Source organism: Euleptes europaea, chromosome 8, assembly GCF_029931775.1.
Source record: "Euleptes europaea isolate rEulEur1 chromosome 8, rEulEur1.hap1, whole genome shotgun sequence".
NCBI lineage: Eukaryota > Metazoa > Chordata > Lepidosauria > Squamata > Sphaerodactylidae > Euleptes > Euleptes europaea.
In genome coordinates, this window is record NC_079319.1 from 95,540,830 (window position 1) to 95,562,896 (window position 22,067).

The 22,067-nt window shown below is 47.1% G+C and overlaps 1 protein-coding gene across 1 annotated transcript in view; it reads right to left on the reverse strand.

Annotated features, from left to right (window-relative positions):
• Nucleotides 1-22,067, reverse strand: part of DROSHA (drosha ribonuclease III) — a 168,150-nt gene that overhangs the window by 83,496 nt on the left and 62,587 nt on the right. The window contains exons 16-19 of the mRNA XM_056854571.1: nt 19,105-19,212; nt 16,998-17,136; nt 13,259-13,319; nt 9,562-9,621 (exon numbers count right to left, since the gene is read on the reverse strand). Of these exons, the coding sequence (XP_056710549.1) occupies nt 9,562-9,621; nt 13,259-13,319; nt 16,998-17,136; nt 19,105-19,212 (368 nt within the window). The remainder of the gene's footprint in view (nt 1-9,561; nt 9,622-13,258; nt 13,320-16,997; nt 17,137-19,104; nt 19,213-22,067) is intronic.

Genomic DNA, 22,067 nt, shown 5'->3' on the forward strand with positions numbered 1-22,067 from the left:
AGATGCCTGCCACAGTTGCTGGTGAAACGTCAGGAAAGAAAATTCCAAGACTACGGTTACACAGCCCGGATAACCTACAAGAACCAATGAACTGTCCTGACTTCAGAAAGAAGAGGAGAGATGAACTTTTGTCAAAGGGTCCTGCTGGCAGCGCTGGTAGTCACAGACAGAGATGAGTTCAAAGGAGTTTGGATTTTGGACTCTGGGGCTTCTCAAAATTTTTGTAACAGTGAGGAGCTATTGCAGAATGCATATGAATCCAGTTTACAGCATGTGAATTTGGCTGACGGCAGGAACTCACAGGTGGTATGTGAAGGGAGTGTGGTATTTACTGCTTTAAATCATGTTTTTAGGGACGTAGTATGCGTGCCGGCCTTAGAGAATAACCTATTGAGTGTTTTTGCCCTAGATAAAGCAGGCTTTACCGTTACTTTTGCTGGCAAGGCTTGCCATATAGCTAAAGATAACAAGGTGCTTTTAAAGGGAAAAATGTATAACAATGTCTATGTGATAGATAATGTGCCAGTGGGGGCTAAGACGGTTACTAACCAAAGTCCACATGATAGCTGTGTACATTTATTGCATCGGAGACTGGGCCATGTAGGCTATGACACTATAAATAAGACACTGGCTTTGCTGGGAAAGGAAAAGGTGAAAGAGTGTGGAAACTTTCTAGACTATGAGGTCTGTAAAAGTACAAAATCTAAAGCCTATCCTGTGGCAAAGCACAGTCAGAGAAGGTCCCAGACACCCCTACAACTCGTACATACCGATATTGTGGGCCCGTATGCTAAGAGTCATTTTAGTAATCAGTTTGCATTAATTATTACAGATGATTTTTCCCGGTTTACATGGGTGTACGTCATGAAACACAAGTCTGAAGTGTGTGACACATTCAAGTATTGGGCCAGGCGTGTGCAGAAGCAGCTAGGTCATGAGCTGGTTGCTGTACAGTCTGATATGGGTGGCGAGTACATGTCTAATGACTTTGCCAGGTGGTTGAAACAGCAAGGTGTGCAACACAGGATTGCCAATGTCTCGGTCCTTCAGTAAAATGGAGTGGCCGAGAGACGTGGTGGAGTGCTGCAAACAATGATGCATTCCATGTTGAAGGATGCTAACTTGACTATCAGTTTCTGGGCAGTGGCTTTGAAAGCTGCCTGTTATGTGTCAAACAGGGTTTGGACTAGGTCCATAAACAACATACCTTACAAGGTGCTCTATAACAAGGATCCTGGTTTGGGCTATCTAAGAGTATTTGGAACGAAGGCGTGGGTGAACATTCCTTTGAACCAAAGAAGGAAAGGAGGAGCAAGGTCCAAAAAATTACTCTTCCTTGGGTACCAAACAGGAATGAAGGCTTACAGGTTTGCCAATGAGCATCAGGCTCTGAGTTACAGCAGATCTGCCAGTTTTTGTGAAGGCAGTAACTGGGCTAGAATACACGGTCATGAGGTGCCTAAGCAGGTTGTGCTTCCTTGCACAGAGAGCTCTCAGGATACAGATGGAACTGAACAGGAGGGAAATTCTCCTAGTAGTTCTTCATCTGAGAGTGGTCAGAATGTAAGGCAGATACCTCGTGTGTCTAGCAGGTGTAACAAAGGTATTCCTCCTAAGAAATATGGGTATGATACAACTGATGTGAATCATGTATATGTGAGAGAACCTAAGAATTATGCTAAGGTGTTGTCCTATGAAGGAAGTGAGAAAGAGGCTTGACTGGAAGCCGTGCACACTGAATACAACTCACTTCAGGACAATGAGGTTTTCACAGTGTCAGAACTGCCTGCCAAAAGGGATGCAATTGGCTGCAGGTGGCTGTACAAGGTCAAGTATTTACCTGATGGTAAAATACACAGAAAGGCCAGGTTAGTGGCCAAGGGTTACTCACAAGTAGAGGGCAAGGACTTTGACAAGGTTTTTGCACCTACTGTGAAAGCTGAAACTTTGAAAATAGCACTGTGTAAAGCTGCAGCAGACAAGATGCAGGTGCATCATTTCGACTTTACCACAGCTTATTTGAATGCCAGCCTCAATGAAGATCTGTACATGCAGCAGATTCCAGGGTTTGAATGTGAAAGCAAGCAGAAGGCGCTAAGGCTGCATAAGGCTATTTATGGGCTTAAGCAGAGTGCTCGTGCTTGGTCTCAATATCTCAGCAGAGCATTGACAAATCTTGGGTTTGAGCAAGGTGTAGCAGACCCATGCATGTTCAAGAAGCGTGTAGGTAACACAGACTGCATACTTTTAATTTACGTGGACGACCTTTGCTTTATGTTTAATGAGGATGAACAGCTGCAGTGGTTCAAGAAGGCTGCAGGAAGGCTGTTCAGGATAAAGCACTTAGGAAGCATTCAAAATTATCTGGGAGTAGAAATGACAAGGCACCCAGAGGGATATTCTGAACTAAGTCAAGAAAATAAAATAAAGCAATTGGTATCTACGTTTGGAATGAAGGATGCTAAGAGTGTTGAATCTCCCATGACAACAGGGTATACAAAGGAAGTGGATGAAAAAGTATTCCATGACAAAAATGTGTATCTATCCCTGGTGGGATCATTGCTTTATCTGGCTTGTTGGACTAGGCCAGACATATGCATAGCAGTGCATTTACTATGCCAGAAGTGTGCAAGTCCATATACAAAGGACTGGGTAGCAGCTAAAAGAGTGTTGCGGTATTTAAAGGGCACATCTTCAATAAAATTGAGTCTGAAAGCAACCAAAGAGAAACAGATCACAGTGTACAGTGGTGCTAGTTGGGGTAACAGAAAGGATGGGAAATCTACTACAGGTTATGCGGTGTTCTTGCATGGAGCCCTGGTTATGTGGAAATCGCTTAAACAGACCCATGTGTCAACAAGTACCTGTGAGGCAGAGTATTCTGAACTAAGTGACTGTGTGATTCAGCTAGAGTGGTTGCAGCAACTATTAACAGACTTGCAAAATGGGATTCGCCTGTGAAAGTATACTGTGACAGTACTGCAGCACAGCAGTTAGCAGGGGATCAAGGAGTTAAGACAAGAAGCAAACACATCAACATCCGGTATCAGAATGTCAGGCAGGCGGTAAACAATGGGATTATGGAATTAATACATTGTGCATCTTGTGACAATACTGCTGATGTTTTTACAAAGTGTTTAAATGTTGAAAAGTTTGTAACATGTAGACAATCTTTGGGGCTTACTTTTCTATTCTAGGAGGAGTGTTGAAATTATAGACTACAAAGTAAGCAGATTGTGGTGATCTAGGAGACAGCTAGTTGACAGCTGAGATCACATGACAAAGTGATGACTAATGCCAGCTCATCATGACTCTGCAGGAAAACTGGACACAACAGGTTTTTCCTGGGAGCTGAGCAGCTATCAGTGGATTGGCTGATAGACTGAGTCAGTATTGTATATAACTGTAATATCTGTACAGTGGTGTGGGCGTATGGAGAAAGAGACTGGCGAAGCACTTTGATTCACTGTATAATAAATAGCACTAATTTAAACTGTGCTTGACTCTGCCGTATTCACTTGGACTGGCTAACAAAACTAATGAACGCCATCAAACACCTCTACCCACTTAGAGTATAAGTCCACGACAATTAAAAAAATCTTGCTCTGGAATGGACTGGCAAAGTCTATGTGTACTCACGACCATGGCATGTGCGTGGACTCCCAGTGGTGTACTGGTGCCAGGGGCATTTCTGGCCGTGATTCTTAACACGGGCTGCAGCGGCGGACCCACTCCTCAATACCAGAGTCTATCCCGGGCCACCACACATAGCTACGTGCCAGAGCTTTCATCTGGACAATACCCGGGTGGCACATATGTAGAGCCTCCATCACCTTGTGACATAGCTTGGCGGTTACAACAACACGGTTACCCCAGAGCAGGCAGCCTTTATGTACGGACAGTTCATGCTGTCTTGAAGCATAAGGGGTAAACTCGGCTGGCCACCCCCTCCATACCCAGTTGAGTACACGGGCGATAGTGCGATCCCTGGAAGACTGCGCAGCTATGTCGGAGGCGTGCAGCAGTGGTTCCGGGAGGGCCACAATCAGTAAGGCGTTGTGGGCTGGAGCAGGGTTGGGGTCATCGTCGGCAAAGGGGAGACGGCTGAGGCCATCGGCATGGCCAATAGAACGGCCGGGGCGGTGGACAAGGTCGAACGAATACACATTCAGGAACATCGACCATTGCAGTACCCACAGGGAAAGAATTTGCGGCATCTGACGGTTAGGAGCAAAAAGGCCAAGCAATGGTTTGTGGTCGGTGATGATTGTGAAGTGCCGGCCGTAGACAAAATCATGAAACTTTTTGACTGCCACCACGATGGCGAACGCCTCTTTATCAATCTGTGCATAATTTCTCTCCGCCGGCGATAATGTGCGTGAATAGAACTCTATTGGGGCGTCCCTGCCCGATGGTAAGCAGTGGCTGAGGACCGCCCCGACGCCATACGGTGAAGCATCACATGTCAGTAGAACAGGTAAGCGTTCGTTAAAATGGACAAGGAGGCTGGATGACGAGAGCAGATGTTTGGCGGCAACGAATGCGCGCTGGTGTGTTGGCCCCCAGGACCACGGGGTCGCTTTGTCCAGGAGTCTGTGGAGCGGCTTGGCTACCGAAGCCTTGTGTGGCAGGAAGGCATGATAGAAATTAAGAAGGTCGAGAAATGTTCTAAGTTCGGGTTTGGATGTGGGGGCCGGGGCGGCATGGATGGCCCGTACCTTGGCGGGGGTCGGGTGTGGGGGCCGGGGCGGCATGGATGGCCCGTACCTTGGCGGGGGTCGGGTGAATGCCGTCGGCTTCAATAAGGTAGCTGAGGAAACTGACTTGAGGGATGCCCAGCTGACACTTTTCCCGTTTAACTATAAGGCCAGAAGACCTAAATCGGGCCAGGACCTGTCGAACCCGGCAGAGCAGCTCCGATTCCGATGCAGCCGCTATCAACACGTCATTGAAATACGGCACCACTCCCGGCAGACCTTTCAGGAGATCTTCCATTAAATTTTGGAAAATTCCCGGGGCTGTGCAAACCCCAAATTGCAGACGAGTGACGCGGAACGCGCCCCGGTGCGTTACAATCGTCTGAGCCTCGGCCAATTCACTGTCAACTGGCAGCTGTTGGTACGCCTGTGCCAGGTGGAGTTTCGTGAAGACTCTGCCGCCTGCGAGTGATGCCAGGAGATGGCTCACAACTGGCACCGGGTAAGAGTGCTGTTGCAGTGCCCTATTGATAGTACATTTATAATCGGCACAGATTTGGATCTCCCCATTTGGTTTGAGAGGTGTCACTATAGGAGTTGCCCACCTCGCGTTGGGAACTAGCTCTAGTACCCCTTGCTGTACGAGGTGGTCAATCTCAGCATCAATTTTTTCCTTGAGGACGAACGGAACCCGGCGGACCTTGAGTCAGATTGGCGCTGCCCCGGGGTCAAGTTGGAGGTGGATTGGGGGCCCTTTGTAACTGCCCAGCGGCGCATTCCAAACATCTTCAAACTCGCTCCAAACATTCTGTACGTTGGACGGGGCGACGTGGTGAATACTGGTTAGTTGGATTCCCAATACTTGGAACCATTCTAGCCCCAACAGGCTGACGCCGCGACCACCAGTAGATGAAGTGTTTTCTCATGTTGCAAGTATCAGACCCAGACCTGGGCGATTCCCTTGATCGGCACCCGCTTCAGTTGGTAATCGGTGAGTATTATGCTGCTTTTCTGAAGCTTCGGGGCCTTGCCCGGCGCGAAGAGTTGCTGGAATGTGCCCTCAGACACCACTGAGAGCGCTGACCCAGAGTCAACCTCCATTTCGCATGGGGACCCATTAATGTTGACAGTAACACAGACCTTGCTCACAGAGTGTAGTTCCGTTGCAGTTTGGCCCAGGGAATGAAACTGTGGTGGAGTCAACCGGTGGGTAGCAGAGATAGTGGTTCCCGCAACAATCGAGTGAGCTGGGTGTGTGTCAGTATCGCGCCTCCCGGCCGTGTTAGGGTTGTAGCCTCCGCCTCACCTGGCGGGACGGCAAACCCGAACGATGTGGCCTAGCTTTCCACAACCCCTGCATTTGGCGTCTCTAAATCGACAGGACTGCTGGTCATGGGGGTCACCACAGCTTGCGCACTGTCGGCTGACGGTGACTCGTGGTCTTGTTCCCTTGTTGGCCCTTCTCCGAGGGTCTTCGGTGCCCATTCTGTGGGAGTCTTCTTCCCCCTTGATATCGCTGTCATTTTCGTAGTGAACAGGGGTTGTGTCTCTGGAGGACCCCGTGCCGCACATCGCTTCCTTGAGGTCCAAGGCACTGGAAACCCTGGCAGCTGCTTCGGCTTATGTCACATTTTCCAAAGTCTCTTCAAACGTCAAGGATTTTTTTGACAGGAGACAGCGGCAGACCTTGTCACTAAGGCCGATAACCAGCTGGTCACGGAGCCACTTTCACATTGGGGAACTCGCAGTACTTCGCGGCTTGCTTTAGAGCGGCGACATACTCGGTGACCATTTCTCCCGGCGCTTGGCGCCTTTCCTGGAATTTGGCGCGTCTTGCCAGTTTTGAAGGTTTGGGCGCGAAGTGTTTGTCCAGGGCCGTTACAATGTCGTCGTAGGTGGCCACGTCGATCTCAACAGGTGTTAACAATCCCTGAGCTAACTCGAACGTGTCTTGACCGCAGAGGCTTAGGAAAGCCGCTTTCTTTTTTCCCACTGCCATGAGGTCGTTCGCAACCATATGGTACCTCATCCTCATAGCATATGAGGCCCATTTCTCGGGATTGGCTGGGTTAAACGGCTCCATGTTACCCTGGGCCCTGCTAGCCATTATCGTGGCTCTGTTTGTACCTTGGTGTTTCGTTCAGTTCTTCGCGCGCTAGTGGTCTACCCATCCTCGTCGCCGCTATTATGTATCGTGGGTAACACCAAGAGGCCAGAGGCGCAGTTAACAGCTAACTCCTTTATTAACAGTAACACTCTGCAACGGTAACAGTAACTGACTGAACTGAGAATTCCGGCTCCCCGCCCGCTTATATACTGTCAGAGTGCCCGCCTTCTTTCACCCCCCCACTCTCGTGATTGGGCAGCTCAACGGCGGGCCAACAGGCTCTTGCTTAGTATTCCATTCCTTCCCGCTTACTACACATCATATTCAACCAGTATATTCAGTCCAGTAATGGAAAGGGGGCAAGAAAAGGAGATCACAAATTGTGGCTTAATAGCCAAACACTGTTTTATACATATATATTTTTTTTTTGCTGTCAAGTCATAAAAATAAAAAAAAACCATGCTGGATCAGACCAAGGCCCATCAAGGCCAGCAGTCTGTTCACACAGTGGCCAACCAGGTGCCTCCAGGAAGCCCACAGACAAGACGACTGCAGCAGCATTATCCTGCCCATGTTCCACAGCACCTAATATAACAGGTATGCTCCTCTGATCCTGGAGAGAATAGTTATGCATAACGACTAGTACGCATTTTTACTAATAGCCATGAATAGCCCTCTCCTCCATGAACAAGCCCACTGCCCTCTTAAAGTCTTCCGAGTTGGCAGCCATCACCACATCCTGGGGCAGGGAGTTCCACAATTTAACTATGTGCTGGGTGATGAAATAGTTCCTTTTATCTGTTTTGAATCTCTCTCTCTCCAGCTTCAGCAGATGACCCCGTGTTCTAGTATTTTGAGAGGGGAAAAGCTTCTCTCTGCCCACGCTCTCCAAACCATGCATAATTTTATAGACCTCTATCATGTCTCCCCTTAACCGCCTTCTTTCCAAGCTAAAAAGCCTACTCCTCATTGGGCAGTTGATCTAGCCCCCTGGTCATTTTGGTTGCTCTTTTCTGCACTAGGTGTGGTGGCCAGAACTGTACACAGTATTCCAAGTGTGGTCTCACCATAGATTTGTACCAGGGCAGTATGATATCAGCAGTTTTATTCTCTATTCCTCGTCTAATGATGGCCAGCATGGAATTTGCCTTTTTCACAGCAGCCGCACACTGGGTTGACATCTTCATTGAGCTATCCACTACCACCCCAAGATCCCTTTCTTGGTCGGTCGCTGCCAGCACAAATCCCATCAGTGTACATGTGAAGTTGGGATTTTTTGCCCCAATGTACACTCCCCAGTTTTTTGTGTTTTTTTTGGCCCCACTTTACACTTGATTCACCCGCTGGTCATCTTCTCTCCATCCTCTGAGTGGTATGTAAAGCTTCCCTGCCCAAAACTATTCAAGGCTCTTACTGCTCAGATAGCATATAAGTCACATCTGACTTATAGTGACCAAGTAGGGTTTTCAAGGCAAGAGAAGTTGGGAGGTGGTTTGCCATTGCCTGCCTCCGAGTCACGCCCCGGTATTCCCTGGAGGTCTCCCATCCAAATACTTGCCAGGGTCGAGGCTGAGAGAGTGTGACTGACCCAAGGTCACCCAGCAAGTTTCCATGGCAGAGAGGGGATTCGAGCCCGGGTTTCCCAGATCCTAGTCTGAAACCTTAACCACTACACCACACTGGCTCTCTGTTTTCTACTATCCAGCCATAAAATCCAGCTTTGTCCCCATAAGAATAAGATAAACAGACTTTGTAATGACCATATAATTGTCGAAGCCTTTCACAGTCAGAGTTCATTGGTTCTTGTAGGTTATCCGGGCTGTGTGATCATGGTCTTGGTATTTTCTTTCTGGACGTTTCGCCAGCAGCTGTGGCAGGCGTCTTCAGAGGAGTAACACTGTCCTCCAGTGTTACTCCTCTGAAGACGCCTGCCACAGCTGCTGGCGAAACATCAGGAAAGAAAATACCAAGACCACGGTCACACAGCCCAGATAACCTACAAGATCCAATGACCATATAATTCTTTAAATTTGAAGTTTCCTTTCTGTGAACTTAATAAGTTCTTCAGTTTATCAGGGTGTGCCATCTGGCTTGGATTTACTTGTCAGGAATGGCATGTAGGAGAGTGGTTTTGTGGAATACAAGCTGCAAGGACCCACAAATTCAAGGGAAGCTTCACAAACATTCACCCTAGTTTGTTAGCAGTAAACAGAAGCCTTGGACACATGCAACTGCCTTATACAGAATCACACCCCTGGGCAATCTAAGTCACTACTGTCTACTCTTGACAGGCAGTGGCTCCCCCGGGTCTTAAGTCTTTCATCCTTTGAACTGATCTGGAGATGCTGGGAACTGAACCGGAGACTCTGTGCATGCAAGGCAGATGCTCTACCACTGAGCCACGCCCCAACTCACCCTTCTCAAAGACGTCCTCCCTCTGTTTTGTACCAAGCCAAGCCCAGTTGATTACCCCTCATTGCCAGAAATACTTAGGCGGAGTTAAAGGGAGAGGAGATAATTAGCCGGACGGAACACTGGAATCCTAAAATAGTGTTGGGTGAAAGTCCCTCATGTGATGACCGTGGGTGCCATGGTGCGGCCACTTAGGGCTTTTGCCCAGCAAGGCTTCTGAGTGGCTGTGGGGGGGGGGGGCAGGACCTGATAGCCCTAAATGGATGTTTTAAGAAAACAAGAAAAGTATTTTAGGCATGAACTATCTACAGCTGGATGAGTGTCAGGGAAGAACCCAATACATACCTAGTCAAAAATTCAACTACGGCATCTCCCAAAAATTCCAAACGCTCATTGTGATTAATCCTGAAAACAAAATGAAGAATTGCTATGAGTGGTTGTTACATATCGAGTGGTTGTTCCATATATTAGTAGTTAAGATGGAAAAAGAAGAATTAGTCAATTATTTGGGCAATACACTGAAAGAGCCCATGTTCCTGACACTTGTGGTTTTTCATTTTTTTCAAACACTTATGTTCTCCAATATATTACACGGAGTATTTGGGGTTTCTAGTGCATCATAATCAAACCCACAGGAAGCCTGACAGGTAATAAGGCTGATCATAATATCTGGTCAACTTCTTAACAAAAGGGAAAGATAAACAACCCATGCAACGATGTGCCAAGACCGGCTTTCCTGTGAACTGCCATCCACACAGATGATTTAAAGAGGTCCCAGGGAAAAAGCAAAAGCAAAACATTTCTTCCAACCTTGTGGAGACGCTCCCCCCAAGCCAGCAGACACCATTTGTATGGATCACTGCCCAGATTGGGGGTTTCCCTTTCCCTGAAGAGCCAGCAACACCGTCAGAAGAAAACACAGCCAAAGGAGAGCTTTCTCCTTTGAACTCACATGAACACATGACGCTGGCATATACTGACCCTTGGTCCATCAAAGTCAGTACCGCCTACTCAGATTGACAGCGGCTCTCCGGGGTCTCAGGCTGAGGTCTTCCACATCACCTACTGCCTGGTCCTTTAAACTGGAGATGCCTGGGATTGAACCTGGGACCTTCTGCACGACAAGCAGATGCTCTTCCACTGACCCCTGGCCCCTCCTGACTCCAACTGCCCTGAGCGTGAAAGCGGCCATCCTATGGAATGGGTCTAAACTGTTAGATGTCTGGAGGAACTCCCCACATCTGTGTAAGAGGGCAACAGCCTTCAAATCTCTAGATTCTTGTTGATCACCTTCTTACCCCAAAACAGAGGAAAGAAGCTATCATTGTAAAACATACCCAGATGTTTTATCATTGTAAAACATACCCAGATGCCCCTGTCCTCAGCACCTCCCTTTATCATGCCCTTTTCTGCCCTGCTTGGGCTTGCAGAGCCTCAGAACTGGGGAGGGGAACTTATGCGCCCGGTTCCTCCTCCTTCTCCACTGGATCTCCCTTGCACAGCCTGGAGAGAGAACCCAGACACACCCCACTGCCCTATTTCTAAGCCCCTTATGAAGCTTATAGCAGCAGACTGCACATGCTCAGTTGATTCCTCTGAAGTCTCATGAGAACCAGCAGTCTTCCCCCCTCACATCGCCCTGCCCAAAACTGCCAGCAATTGTTGGCAGTGATTGATGTGGGAGCTTTTCCATGCTGCATTACCACCGTTGTAGCTGAACTCTGTCTGCTGCCATCCACAGATATGGAAAACAAAGTTTCGCATTTTGAAAAAAGTCAGGGGGGACAGCCAAGCATGCTTTTAATTTAAACTGGCAGAAAGCAATCCAATTATTGGCTTGGGTCCAGAGATCAATTACTGACACACACCCCATCCCATTTCTGGCACTGTCTCAAAAGATAGTCCAGGCTTCCAGATCTGCAGGTGTGCATGGCTCTTCGGTGTGTTGCTGGCACTGAAGGAACAATATCTCGGCGGGCCAACCAGTTCAACGGCAATCCGTTTAAAAAGGATTTCAAATAAAAATGAAACACAAGTAGACACTGAGAACCGCTCAGGAGCACTGTTTGAGAAGGAATGGGCCTGGTTTTGGAAAGGCCCACTCTTGGTAACATTCAACATTAAACCGGGTAAGCATCTATGTATATGATTGAAGAGTGTACTATTTTTCTTTTGTATGCACTTTATAACGGGTTGTCGGATCCAACCAGCTTTTCCGGTGGTGAAAAAGGGAGGCTGTGCTGGGGGATCACGGGACTTCCCAGGGACAAAGGCCGTGTGGGGAGGGGGCTGTGATAAGGAGGGCGGGGGTGGGGAAGAATTGGCTGAGACTGAGAGAAGCAGCCGGCTGGATCCAACTGAATAGCCGAAGCCGTGTTCCCATCACAAGAGAATCAAGCCCGACTCACAGAACCAATGAGCGGGTCAGAAACGTTGCGGCTCCTGAGGAATCATGAAAGGACAAAACAACCTTCTGACACCTTCCCCCCGCCACCGGCCCTCATTAAACAGTACCCTGAAACCTCCAGAAAGCTAACACTTTCCCCCACAAGACAGACATATCTGCTTTGGTCCCCAGGGTGACCCACACACTTCAAGAATACACACAAAATGTTGGGAAGTGTTGGTTCAAGAATATTTTTGTTCTCTTTTTGCTCAACCTAATTCAGTAATGCCTCTCCCCCACCCCCTTGCAGTGTCTTCCATCACATAACAAATTCATCTTTTGCAAAGGAAAGAAGATTCACCAGATGGTTCTACCTACACCACAAAAATGCAAAAATCCCTCTTTGTAGAAGCGCAGAAACAGACAAACCCCAGAAGAACACCTTTCCCAGTCAAATTAATTAAGAGCGGGTGGGGAGAGAGGAGAAGATAATGCATAATTGATTCAAATACATGGTTTCCCACCCAGCCTCCAGCTCTGGGAGGTTATTTTTTTTACTCCATAGTTTTATGTATAGAAGAACAACAAAATACTGAACTCTACTATGCTGTGATCACACAACTTCTCAAAACAAAACCCCAAAGCAGAACTGCTGGATATCTAAGGCTCAGATCTCTACGAGAAACAGCATTAGGAACGTGTATAAGGCGATAGAGTTGAAGAGTTAGCTTATCCCTACTGCTTGAAAAATAATCACTACACTGCCTTTCCAGGATTCCAGCAGCCTTCTCAAAGGTGCAGTCAGCTGTCTTTCAGCGGTACGGCACACGCTCCGCATGCAGAAGGCTCCATCCCTGACACGGCCAGCCAAGATCTCAGCAGCTGGGCCAGGAAAAAATGTTTTCTTGGAACTTTTGAGAGCTGCCAGCCAGTGACTGCAGATAATATAGGTTGGCTCAAAATGGCAGCCGTGGAGGGCCAGGGACGATCAGAAAATGGCTGCCATGGATTACTGGGGGCCAACCACAAAATGTTGGGAAGATGCAAGCCAAGCAGTCTCCTGCTACGAAGGCCAGCGTGTTTGGGTTGTCCTGCTCCAATGAGGTAGAGGAAAGCCAAGACGGAGCTATTACGCTGGGCTTATGGTTGAGGCCAGTGACGGTTCTCATTATAAATACTGGCCTCCCTAACCCGCTCCGCTCCCCCGCTGCTGAGCACCACCCCCGCTTATACCATTTTGGGGGTGGTCAGATTCATCTACTGGCTGCAGATGGCTATTTTTTAGATTTTAGAGTTATGCCCAAGTGGAGCCATTCTCCCCACAATGCAAATCCTCCCTTACTTTTTCTTGTCAGCCTTTATTCACGGATCAACATCACCACCCCGGAGTTGCTTAATTCAGCTCCTTCTTGCCTCCTGTTTGCAAATCCACTTCAAACTCTTGTTTGAGATGCTGGTTAAGATAGGAACTTTGGTTAAAATCAGCAGAGATGTCATGTTAAGCTATGGCTGACAAGGAAAGGGGAGGAAAGAATGGGCCTGCCTGAGATTTGCAAACCATGGCGGGCACCAGAGCCAGCTTTACTCCTGAATCAGGGTAGACATCCCATAACAGCACCATCAAGCCCCCCCCCCCAATTCAGATTATTACTGTACCTGGAAGGAGCTGGGTCATCTTGTCCAAGTCGAGACATTATATTGATCAAGGTATTTATGCCTGTGAAACAGAAATAGTGCAGTATCTTTTTAAAAAGAAGCCTCATATGGGGCAGACCTGTGCAAGCAACGTCCACTCAGTATTGCGACTCCCTTCCGTTCTGCTTAGTGACGTCTCTGGCCTCTCTCTGAAGAGTATCTGCTCCAGCACTGGAAAAAGCTACGCTTGAATCACTGATGCTTCTCAGCACTGCTGGGGGAGTTGTGGGATGGATAACCAGTTTCCTCCTCTTCCCAATTTTCTACATTTTCCATAAATATATCCTGTCCTACTCCAAAATTTCATAGGCATAGAACGTTGTTTGTCTCTTCCTTTCTAAAGGATCTGGTTAGCATTCCAGCCCATTGTAAACTACAGACCCTTTTGGCTGATGCCCTAGTTGTCATAGGTGTGTTTATTGTTATTATTATTGTTACTCTTTTTGTAGTTGTTGTTCTTTTGTTGGAACTGTTTGTGTTCTGAGTACTGCTCTAGGGAAGGTCTTAAAATAAACCATCATAAATCTAAGATCATGATCTTCACTAAAAAGAGAAAAATGCCTCTTTTTTGCTGGGTAATAGATGGCTTTGAGGTTGACCAAGTCAAGGAGTTTGTTTACCTTGGCATTCTGTTTTCCCATAACCTAAATTGGAATGCCCATCAAAAAGCAGTGTCCAACAAAATTAAACCTGGGGTTGGTGCTATTGTCAATTTTTTTCACACCAAAGGTGGCAAATATATTCCGGGGGCTATTCAGGTTTTTAACCTGAAAATTACCCCAATTATCCTCTTTGGTGTTGCCATCTGGATTACAGTCATCAATGAATCTATAGATCGTCCACTGCTTCAGTTCTTACGAAAACTCCTAAATGCCCCTCGATGTGTTGCTGGCGTTACTCTTCGTTCCGAGTTTGGCCAAATGTCACTTGAAGCTAGGGCGTGGTTGGCCGCCTTTAAACTCCACCTTAAACTGTGCTTTAGCACTGAGGGGTTCCTAGCTTCTCTGAAGCATGACCCTTTCAAATCCTCATGGCAAAAAATCTTAGATGAGAAACTGGCGTTGCTGGGCTTCTCGCAGGATATGTTATCAGATCTTGGGAAAACTGAAGCTTTTGCCAAAATTAAAAAGCGCATTAAAGAGCTTGATTATAACAGCACTACTTTTCGTGCTCGTCGCGTCTGTTCATCCCAGTTCTTCGGAATACCCCCTCCATGTGGTCTGCCTGCCTATACATATTATCTAACAACTCCTCGTCTCTGTAGAGTTTTTTGCTTTGCTAGATTGAATGCTAACCCTTCTATTGTAATGCAGGGCAGAATTCTGAATATACCATACTCTGACAGGATCTGCCCTTGCTCTTCTGGCTCTATTGACTCATTAGCCCATGCCCTTTTGGAATGCCGCTTTTACGAGGAACTTCGATCGCACTATATCTCCCCCCTTTTAATATACAAATCAAATGCCTCGGTGACTGACATAATGCCTTTTTTATTAAGCGACAGGGACCCCAAGGCTACATTGTCAGTGGCAAGATTTGTTTCAGTCCTTATATCCCTCCAACACTAGATATATGCTGCTCAAGATCAATTGATCAAGGAGCTTCTAAGGGATAAAAGGATGGAACTGTTTGTGCTCAAGACTGTTTTCATAAGAGCAAAGAATAAAAGTTAAAAGTATCCTGTACTACTAGTGTAGATGACTGGGGAAGGCAATGGCAAACCACCCTGTAAACGTAGTCTGCCTACTAAACGTCATGATGTGACATCACCCCATGGGTCAGGAATGACCCAGTTGCTTGCACAGGGAGCTACCTTTATCTACTGCCACCACCAGGAGTGAAAAACTTGTTAAAGGAGGCCTTTAAAACACTTACGGCTGTTTAGCTTGGAAAGAAGGTGGCTAAGGGGAGACATAAGAGGTCTCTAAAATTATGCATGGTATGGAGAGAGTGGACAGGGAGAAGCTTTTCTCCCTCTCTCAGAATACCAGAACGCAGGGTCATCTGCTAAAGCTGGAGGGTGAGAGATTCAAAACAGATAAAAGTAAGTATTTCTTCACACAATGCATAGTTAAATGGTGGAACTCCCTGCCCCAGGATGTGGTGATGGCTGCCAACTTGGAAGGCTTTAAGAGGGGAGTGGACATGTTCATGGAGGAGAGGGCTATTCATGGCTACTAGTCAAAATGGATACTAGTCATGATGCATACCTATTCTCTCTCCAGGAACAGAGGAGCATGCCTATTATATTGGGTGCTGTGGAACACAAGCAGGATGGTGCTGCTGCAGTCGTCTTGTTTGTGGGCTTCCTAGAGGCACCTGTTTGGCCACTGTGTGAACAGACTGCTGGACTTGATGGGCCTTTGGTATGATCCAGCATGACCTTTCTTATGTTCTTATGTTCTGTACTACTAGTATAGCAATGGGGGAAGGCAATGGCAACCCGCCCCCGGAAACATAGTCTGCCTACTAAACGTCATGATGTGATGCTACCGCGTGGATCAGTCATGACCCGGTGCTTTACCTACTGCCACCACCAACCCAGGAGGGAGAAACCTGTTAAAGGAGGTCTTCTAAAGTAAGATATCTGATCTTTCTACAAAATTCTTTTAAACAGCCCTGGATAACTGCTGCAACCCCCAAGGAAGTCTCTCTGGCCTTCTACTCTGCCACTTCCTGTCAGCACCACCCACAACTTTCCAGGCCCTGCAGAAGAATATGAAGGCGGAACGGAGCACACCACGTCTGGTGAGGGAAATCACATTTATTTATATATATATATATATATATATGTGTGTGTGTGTGTGTGTGTGTGTATATATATATGTGTGTGTGTGTGTGTGTGTGTATATAAAAATGCTCCCGTACATTAAAAAAAATCTCCACAAACAGAAAAAACAGCACAGGCCTGTTTCAGCCCCTTTATCTCTGCTGTCCCCCTGTTCTATCTTCAGGGAGGTTTTTTGGGGTGAGGATGGGGGGGGATACTCAAAAGTAACAGCCCACACCTGCAGTTTAAAGTGGCACAACCCCTCACCAAGCACTCCAGACACTCATTTTGCTCCAGGTGTAAATTTAATCCCTGAAGTCTTTGTTCCAGCCCTGGAGGGTCATTGGTAGTGCAGGAAGAGGGGGGGGGGGGCTCATACATAACGGCAGCCTTGCCCCTTCACTGTACCTGCACACTGCCACAGAGATCCTCCCCAGTGCATCTCACTTTGGGTATCCACGCAGCTCATCAGCATCTTGTCAGTGTTAGTTCTTCGTTCCCCAATAACACCCCCCCCTTCCCCGGCTGCTCGCTCACAGGACCCCATTTGTTTCTATCTTGGCTTTTATTAACACAGTAATCCACCTTGAGACTTTTCTTGAACAATGGCAGATTTAAAATGTCAAAAACACATAAGCAGGGGGGAAGATAATGAAGGGAGAGTAGGGACACGAGGAAAGATAAAACCCTTGCATGTAGTAAACGGTTAGGGAATGGGCTGGTTTATCCTGATGTGCTAGTTTTCTTCATGCAGGGTGATTCTTCTGGGACAGCATTACAAATACACTATCCGGTCCCTCCTGCAGTAGCACAACTTTATCTTCTCGGAGAATGTGTGTCAGACTGTGTGCAGAAGACAACTGCCAACGAGAACAGTCCAGGGTTGCTTATGAAAAATGTTGACAGGAAGCGTAACAGAACGTAGCCTACCTTTCTTCCTCATATGCATATGATGGACTTTTCTGTCTCCATATTTGGGCTGCCGGATGCCACAGTTTGATAAGGAATTCCTGGCATGGTCTGGATTCATCCCAAAGTTTAAGTGATGGCTTGGATGAGTCATGGCAAGCTGGGATGTAGAAATCCCCCCAATACAAATTGGAAACAAAGCCAGAAACATTTGGTGCTCATTACAAACACTGCAAAGCTTTTCACGATAAAAGAGGCCAGGAAATTTTACCAGATTCCAACATGTGGAAGATACTAAGTGTGGACCGAAGTGATAAGACTTCTAACAACTAATGAAAGGCAGTCAGAATTTTCTGGAGTCTTACAAGACGTGTTGAGTTTCAGGATTAGTGTGTGCTGACAGACCTCCCTTCCCGCTATACAGCCAACAGAAACTTGCAAAGTCCACAAATACTACTAAAAGCCCACCAAATCTGTATTAATTTACCAGCCTCGTGTGTCGTTACTAGTCAGTAATTACCTAAAACAAAGAGAACTAACTTGTTCACTGGGAAGAGATTCTTAACTCACCCCAGAGCAGGCAAATGGTGGTTCATAAGCCTGATTGTCCACACGTGCTGAGGCCAGGGGAGGTCTTAGCCAATGGGCCCCGGGGGCCTTGGGCCCCGGGCTTGGCGGGGTGTGTGTGTGTGACTGCCCCTGGCCAGCCCCCGCCCCAAAGGAGGAGGAAAAGAAAAAGAGCAGGCTGCCGCCATCGCTCACAACTGCCCCATCTAGGGCTCAGGCAGCTAGCTTCCAGCCCCAGCTTTGGATCCTGCTCACCGCACATGGGGCAAGGGCCACTCCTTGTTTGGCCCCGGCAGGGGGTGGCAGTGATTCTGGGGCCTCCCCTTGGACTTTTGCCCAGGGCCCCCACATCACTAAGTCCACCCATGGCTGAGGTGTGTCCTGTTCACCCCTCCAAGCACCCGTGTACTTCACATTCTGACACATTTGAATTCAGCAATGTAAAAGTTCAAAATGAAAAACAAAAAAAACTTTTATGTTTGTGAAATCTATTGGGTTCTGGAATAATTAAGCATAAGAAGGCTAAGCTTAACAAAAATTCTTCTCTGCATATTCGCTCTGTAACAATATTTAACACACAACCTGATAACTTTTTGTTTCACTTACCATGGACAGCTGAATACAGCAATAACTTGTGAGGTCCTATGACTCCCTGCCACTACGTTTTCTTCCAACAGAGAAATACTTCCTTCGACAAAGAGTGGTTAAGGGCAGCAGATTCTAATCTGGAAGAACTGGGTTCGATTCCCCACTCCTCCACATGAAGCCTGCTGGGTGGCCTTTGGGCCAATCACAGCTCTCTCAGAGCTCTCTCAGCCCACATGGAGGCAGGCAGGGGCAAACCCGCTCCAAATTCTCTTGCCTTAAAAACCCTAGGGGATCACCCCAATTCAGCCGTGACTTCAGCTGTGACAGCACACACACAAGTAATACATTAATGTTCTTATCTGTATGTAACTCTAGGTTGAACAGATGTGCTTTGAAGCTGCGACACTTTATCCAACAACTCTTAAGGAGGTTGGTGAGCACAAAATATACTTCTAAACCCTGTTGAAAACATGGTTTGGGCCTAGTTCACTGAGAAGGAAATACCGATTTGAGTGAAGTGAGCCCAAACAGAAGAAGAGTTAGTTTTTATACCCTCCTCTTCTCTATCTTTAAGGAGTCTCAAACTGGCTTACCTTCCCTTCCTTTCTCCACAAGACACCTTGTGAGGTAGGTGGGGCTGAGAGAGTTATGAGGGAACTGTGACTAGCCCAAGGTCACCCAGCAGACTTCATGTGTGGAAGTGGGGAATCGAACCTGATTCACACAGATTAGAGTCTGCCGCTCATGTGGAGGAGTGGGGAATCAAACATGTTTCTCCAGATTAGAGTCCACCGCTCCTAACCACACCATGTTGGCTCTCCACACTTCTTTCTGGGTCCAGGCCTCTTCTAAAAAGCCAATGCAAACATTTCAATACATCCATCTGTTTCTCTTCTGTACCACACTTTTATGAATTGGGTTTTAATAGGATAGGGACAAAATTCAAAGTGTTAAACTTTCATCCGTTGCTTACCTGCAATAAACACCGGTCTTTAAAAGTATAACCTATCAGTCTATCCAAATGCATCAGACACTGGTGGTAGCGAATGTGGTGAGTCAGGACTGGAAGCATCATGGCATGCTAGGGAAAGAATAAGAACGTAAGAAAGGCCATGCTAGATCAAAGTCCGTCAAGTCCAGCAGTCTGTTCACACAGTGGCCAAACAGGAGCCTCTAGGAAGCCCAGAAATGAGATGACTGCAGCATTTATTCTGCCAGTGTTCCAAAGCACCTAATACAATAGGCATGCAGCTCTGATCCTGGAGAGAGAATAGGTATGCATCATGACTAGTATTCATTTTGACTAGTAACCATGGATAGCCCTCTCCTCCATGAACATGTCCACTCCCCTCTTCAAGCCTTCCAAGTTGACAGCCATCACCACATCCTGGGGCTACTTCATTTTTTGCCAAATAACACCAACACCCACCTAGCATCTATGCAGCAAATGTCAAAGCAATTGTACAAATGTTCAATGCGATTTACTAACATTATCTCAGCAAGCCTTACCAAAAGCCCTCGGGTGGGTGGGGTGAGGAGACGGCCAGGATGATGCTTTGCACACTGAGGTTGCCCGTGTGGCAGAGGAGTGGCTTGAAGATACAACCCATTGTTCATACTCCTCGCTACTATGCTACATCAGCGTCTTGTCAATCCAACTGTGGGCCGGGAGTTCTACGTTAAAACTTAATTCCTGGATACGCAGGGGCTTGATTTGGATTGAGAGAGTGGTGTGTGGGGAAGGGGGGAATGACGCCCCCTCAGCCTCACCATTGCCCTGATCCAAAACACCCCGGGGAGCTGCTGCTTGCCCCACTGGGGAATCTTGCATGTAGCCCAGTACACCTAAGATTTCCCAGTGAGGCAAGCAGTGACTTCCTGGGGTTGTTCCATGGAGGCAAAATGCAGCGGGGGGTTGAGGGGGGGAGAAGAGACTTAAGCCCTCACTTCCCAAGGTCCTGATATAAATCGGGAACTTCCAGCGGATGTTAGGATCGACTAGGGCCCAGGCCACTCCCATAAACATCGTAATGTGTAGTTACAGCTGTAGACGACATGGGCAAAGTTGCTTTAATGTTTTAAAATCACACTACTTATTATTTCATGCCATGGCTCCTGTATGAGGAATTCAGTTAGGAAACACCCAGCCCAACCACTTGCTTCAAGAAGATGTCGTTCTTTCAACACATCCTGAGGGGTTCCTTGTCCACAGGAACCACGAAGACCTTATGAATTTCCCATGAGACCCCTCAGGACTCCCACGTTGTATCTAACGCGACTTAGTTTCACACGGCACGTGACCGCCTTAGGGAAAGGGAGGGAGAGAGGGGGAGAGGGGGAGAGGGGGAGAGGGGGAGAGGGGGAGAGGGGGAGAGGGGGAGGGGGAGGGGGAGGGAGAGGGAGAGAGAGAGAAAATAAGGCCAAGGCCGCTGATGAAAACTGAAGTAAAAATATATTTTATTACTCAGTTACTGTTGATCTTGTACTCATTTTGAAGAAACACTGCAAGACTAAGAGATTCCCCTGAAGAAACAAATGTGTGTATGTTAAGAGCCATCAAGTCGCTTCCGACTTTTGGAGACACTATGAATCAATGTCCTCCAAAAGTCCTATCCTTAACAGCCTTGCGCAGATCTTGCAAATTGAGGGCCGTGTTTTCCTTTATAGAGTGAATCCATCTCTTGTTGGGTCTTCCTCTTTTCCTGCTGCCTTCGACGTTTTCTAGCATGATTGTCCTTTCCAGTGACTCTTGTCTTCTCATAATGTGGCCAAAGTACGACAGCCGCGGCTTAGTCATTTTAACTTCTAGGGTCAGTTCAGGCTTGATTTGATCTAGAACCCACTGATTTGTTTTGGCCATCAACGGTACCCGTAACACTCTCCTCCGACACCACATTTGAAAGGAAACTACTTTCTTCCTATCAGCTTTCTTCAGCGATATGCACAGGTAATTTTAACTGAGTAATAAAACAGATTTTTGCTTTATTTTGCACCATCGGCCTTGGCCTTCTTTTTTATCTCTTCGTGACAGTATTAGTCCGCTCCAACACTCATTCTAGAAACGGGTGTTTTGGTGTCTCCGCTGTTTCCTCCGCATGATGGACAACGGGCATTCCAATGGTCTCATGGTCTTGAGCTAGTATGATTTCCAAAGGAAGCAACAGGAGGGGGAGGACAATCACAAAAAATGCCATCCAAAGTAGAAGTTAAACCCACAGAAATCAATGGGCTGAGAAGGGCATGACTCTGCTTAGGATTGCCCAATAAGCCCTCGGACTGTAACACTGGATATTCCCCGGTTTTCAGAAAATAATATACAAGCCCTTTTGAGGGAGGGGTGTGTGTGTGTGTGTGTGTGTGTGTGTATGTGTGTGTAGGGGAGCATCAGCACATGTCTAAGCGCCTTCTAACCAGTATAAAATTATAGATTCCCCCACCCTTGTAAACACAGACTATACATGGATGATTCATTTACCCTCCATTGGTCAAGGTTATTTAATTTCACATTTCATTAGGCAAATGAAAAGGATATTAATAAAACATTGGCCTCCACTTCATGCAAAGTATGTGGACATAGGAAAGCAAAAAAAAAAAAAAAAACCCCACCGCGCATTAGCTAACTAAAACTTTGTGCGCTTGAATGAACGATTCGTTTACAGCAGCAAATGCACAAGCTGAGCCTGCCCAATAATTCTGAGTAGCTGACGGAAGCTTCCTTAGTTTTAAATAGCTTGAATCTGTCTGACCCACGGAAAGCCCCTTGTGAAAGCACCCGAGGAAGGGGCTGTTGCTCAGTGGTAGAGCACCTGCTCCGCATGCAGAAGGCCCCACATTCAATTCCTGGCATCTTCACTTCACAGGTAGCAAGTGATGTGAAAGACCTTGACCTTAGAGATGAAGCTGCCAGTTGTGGTAGATGAGACTGACCTTGACAGA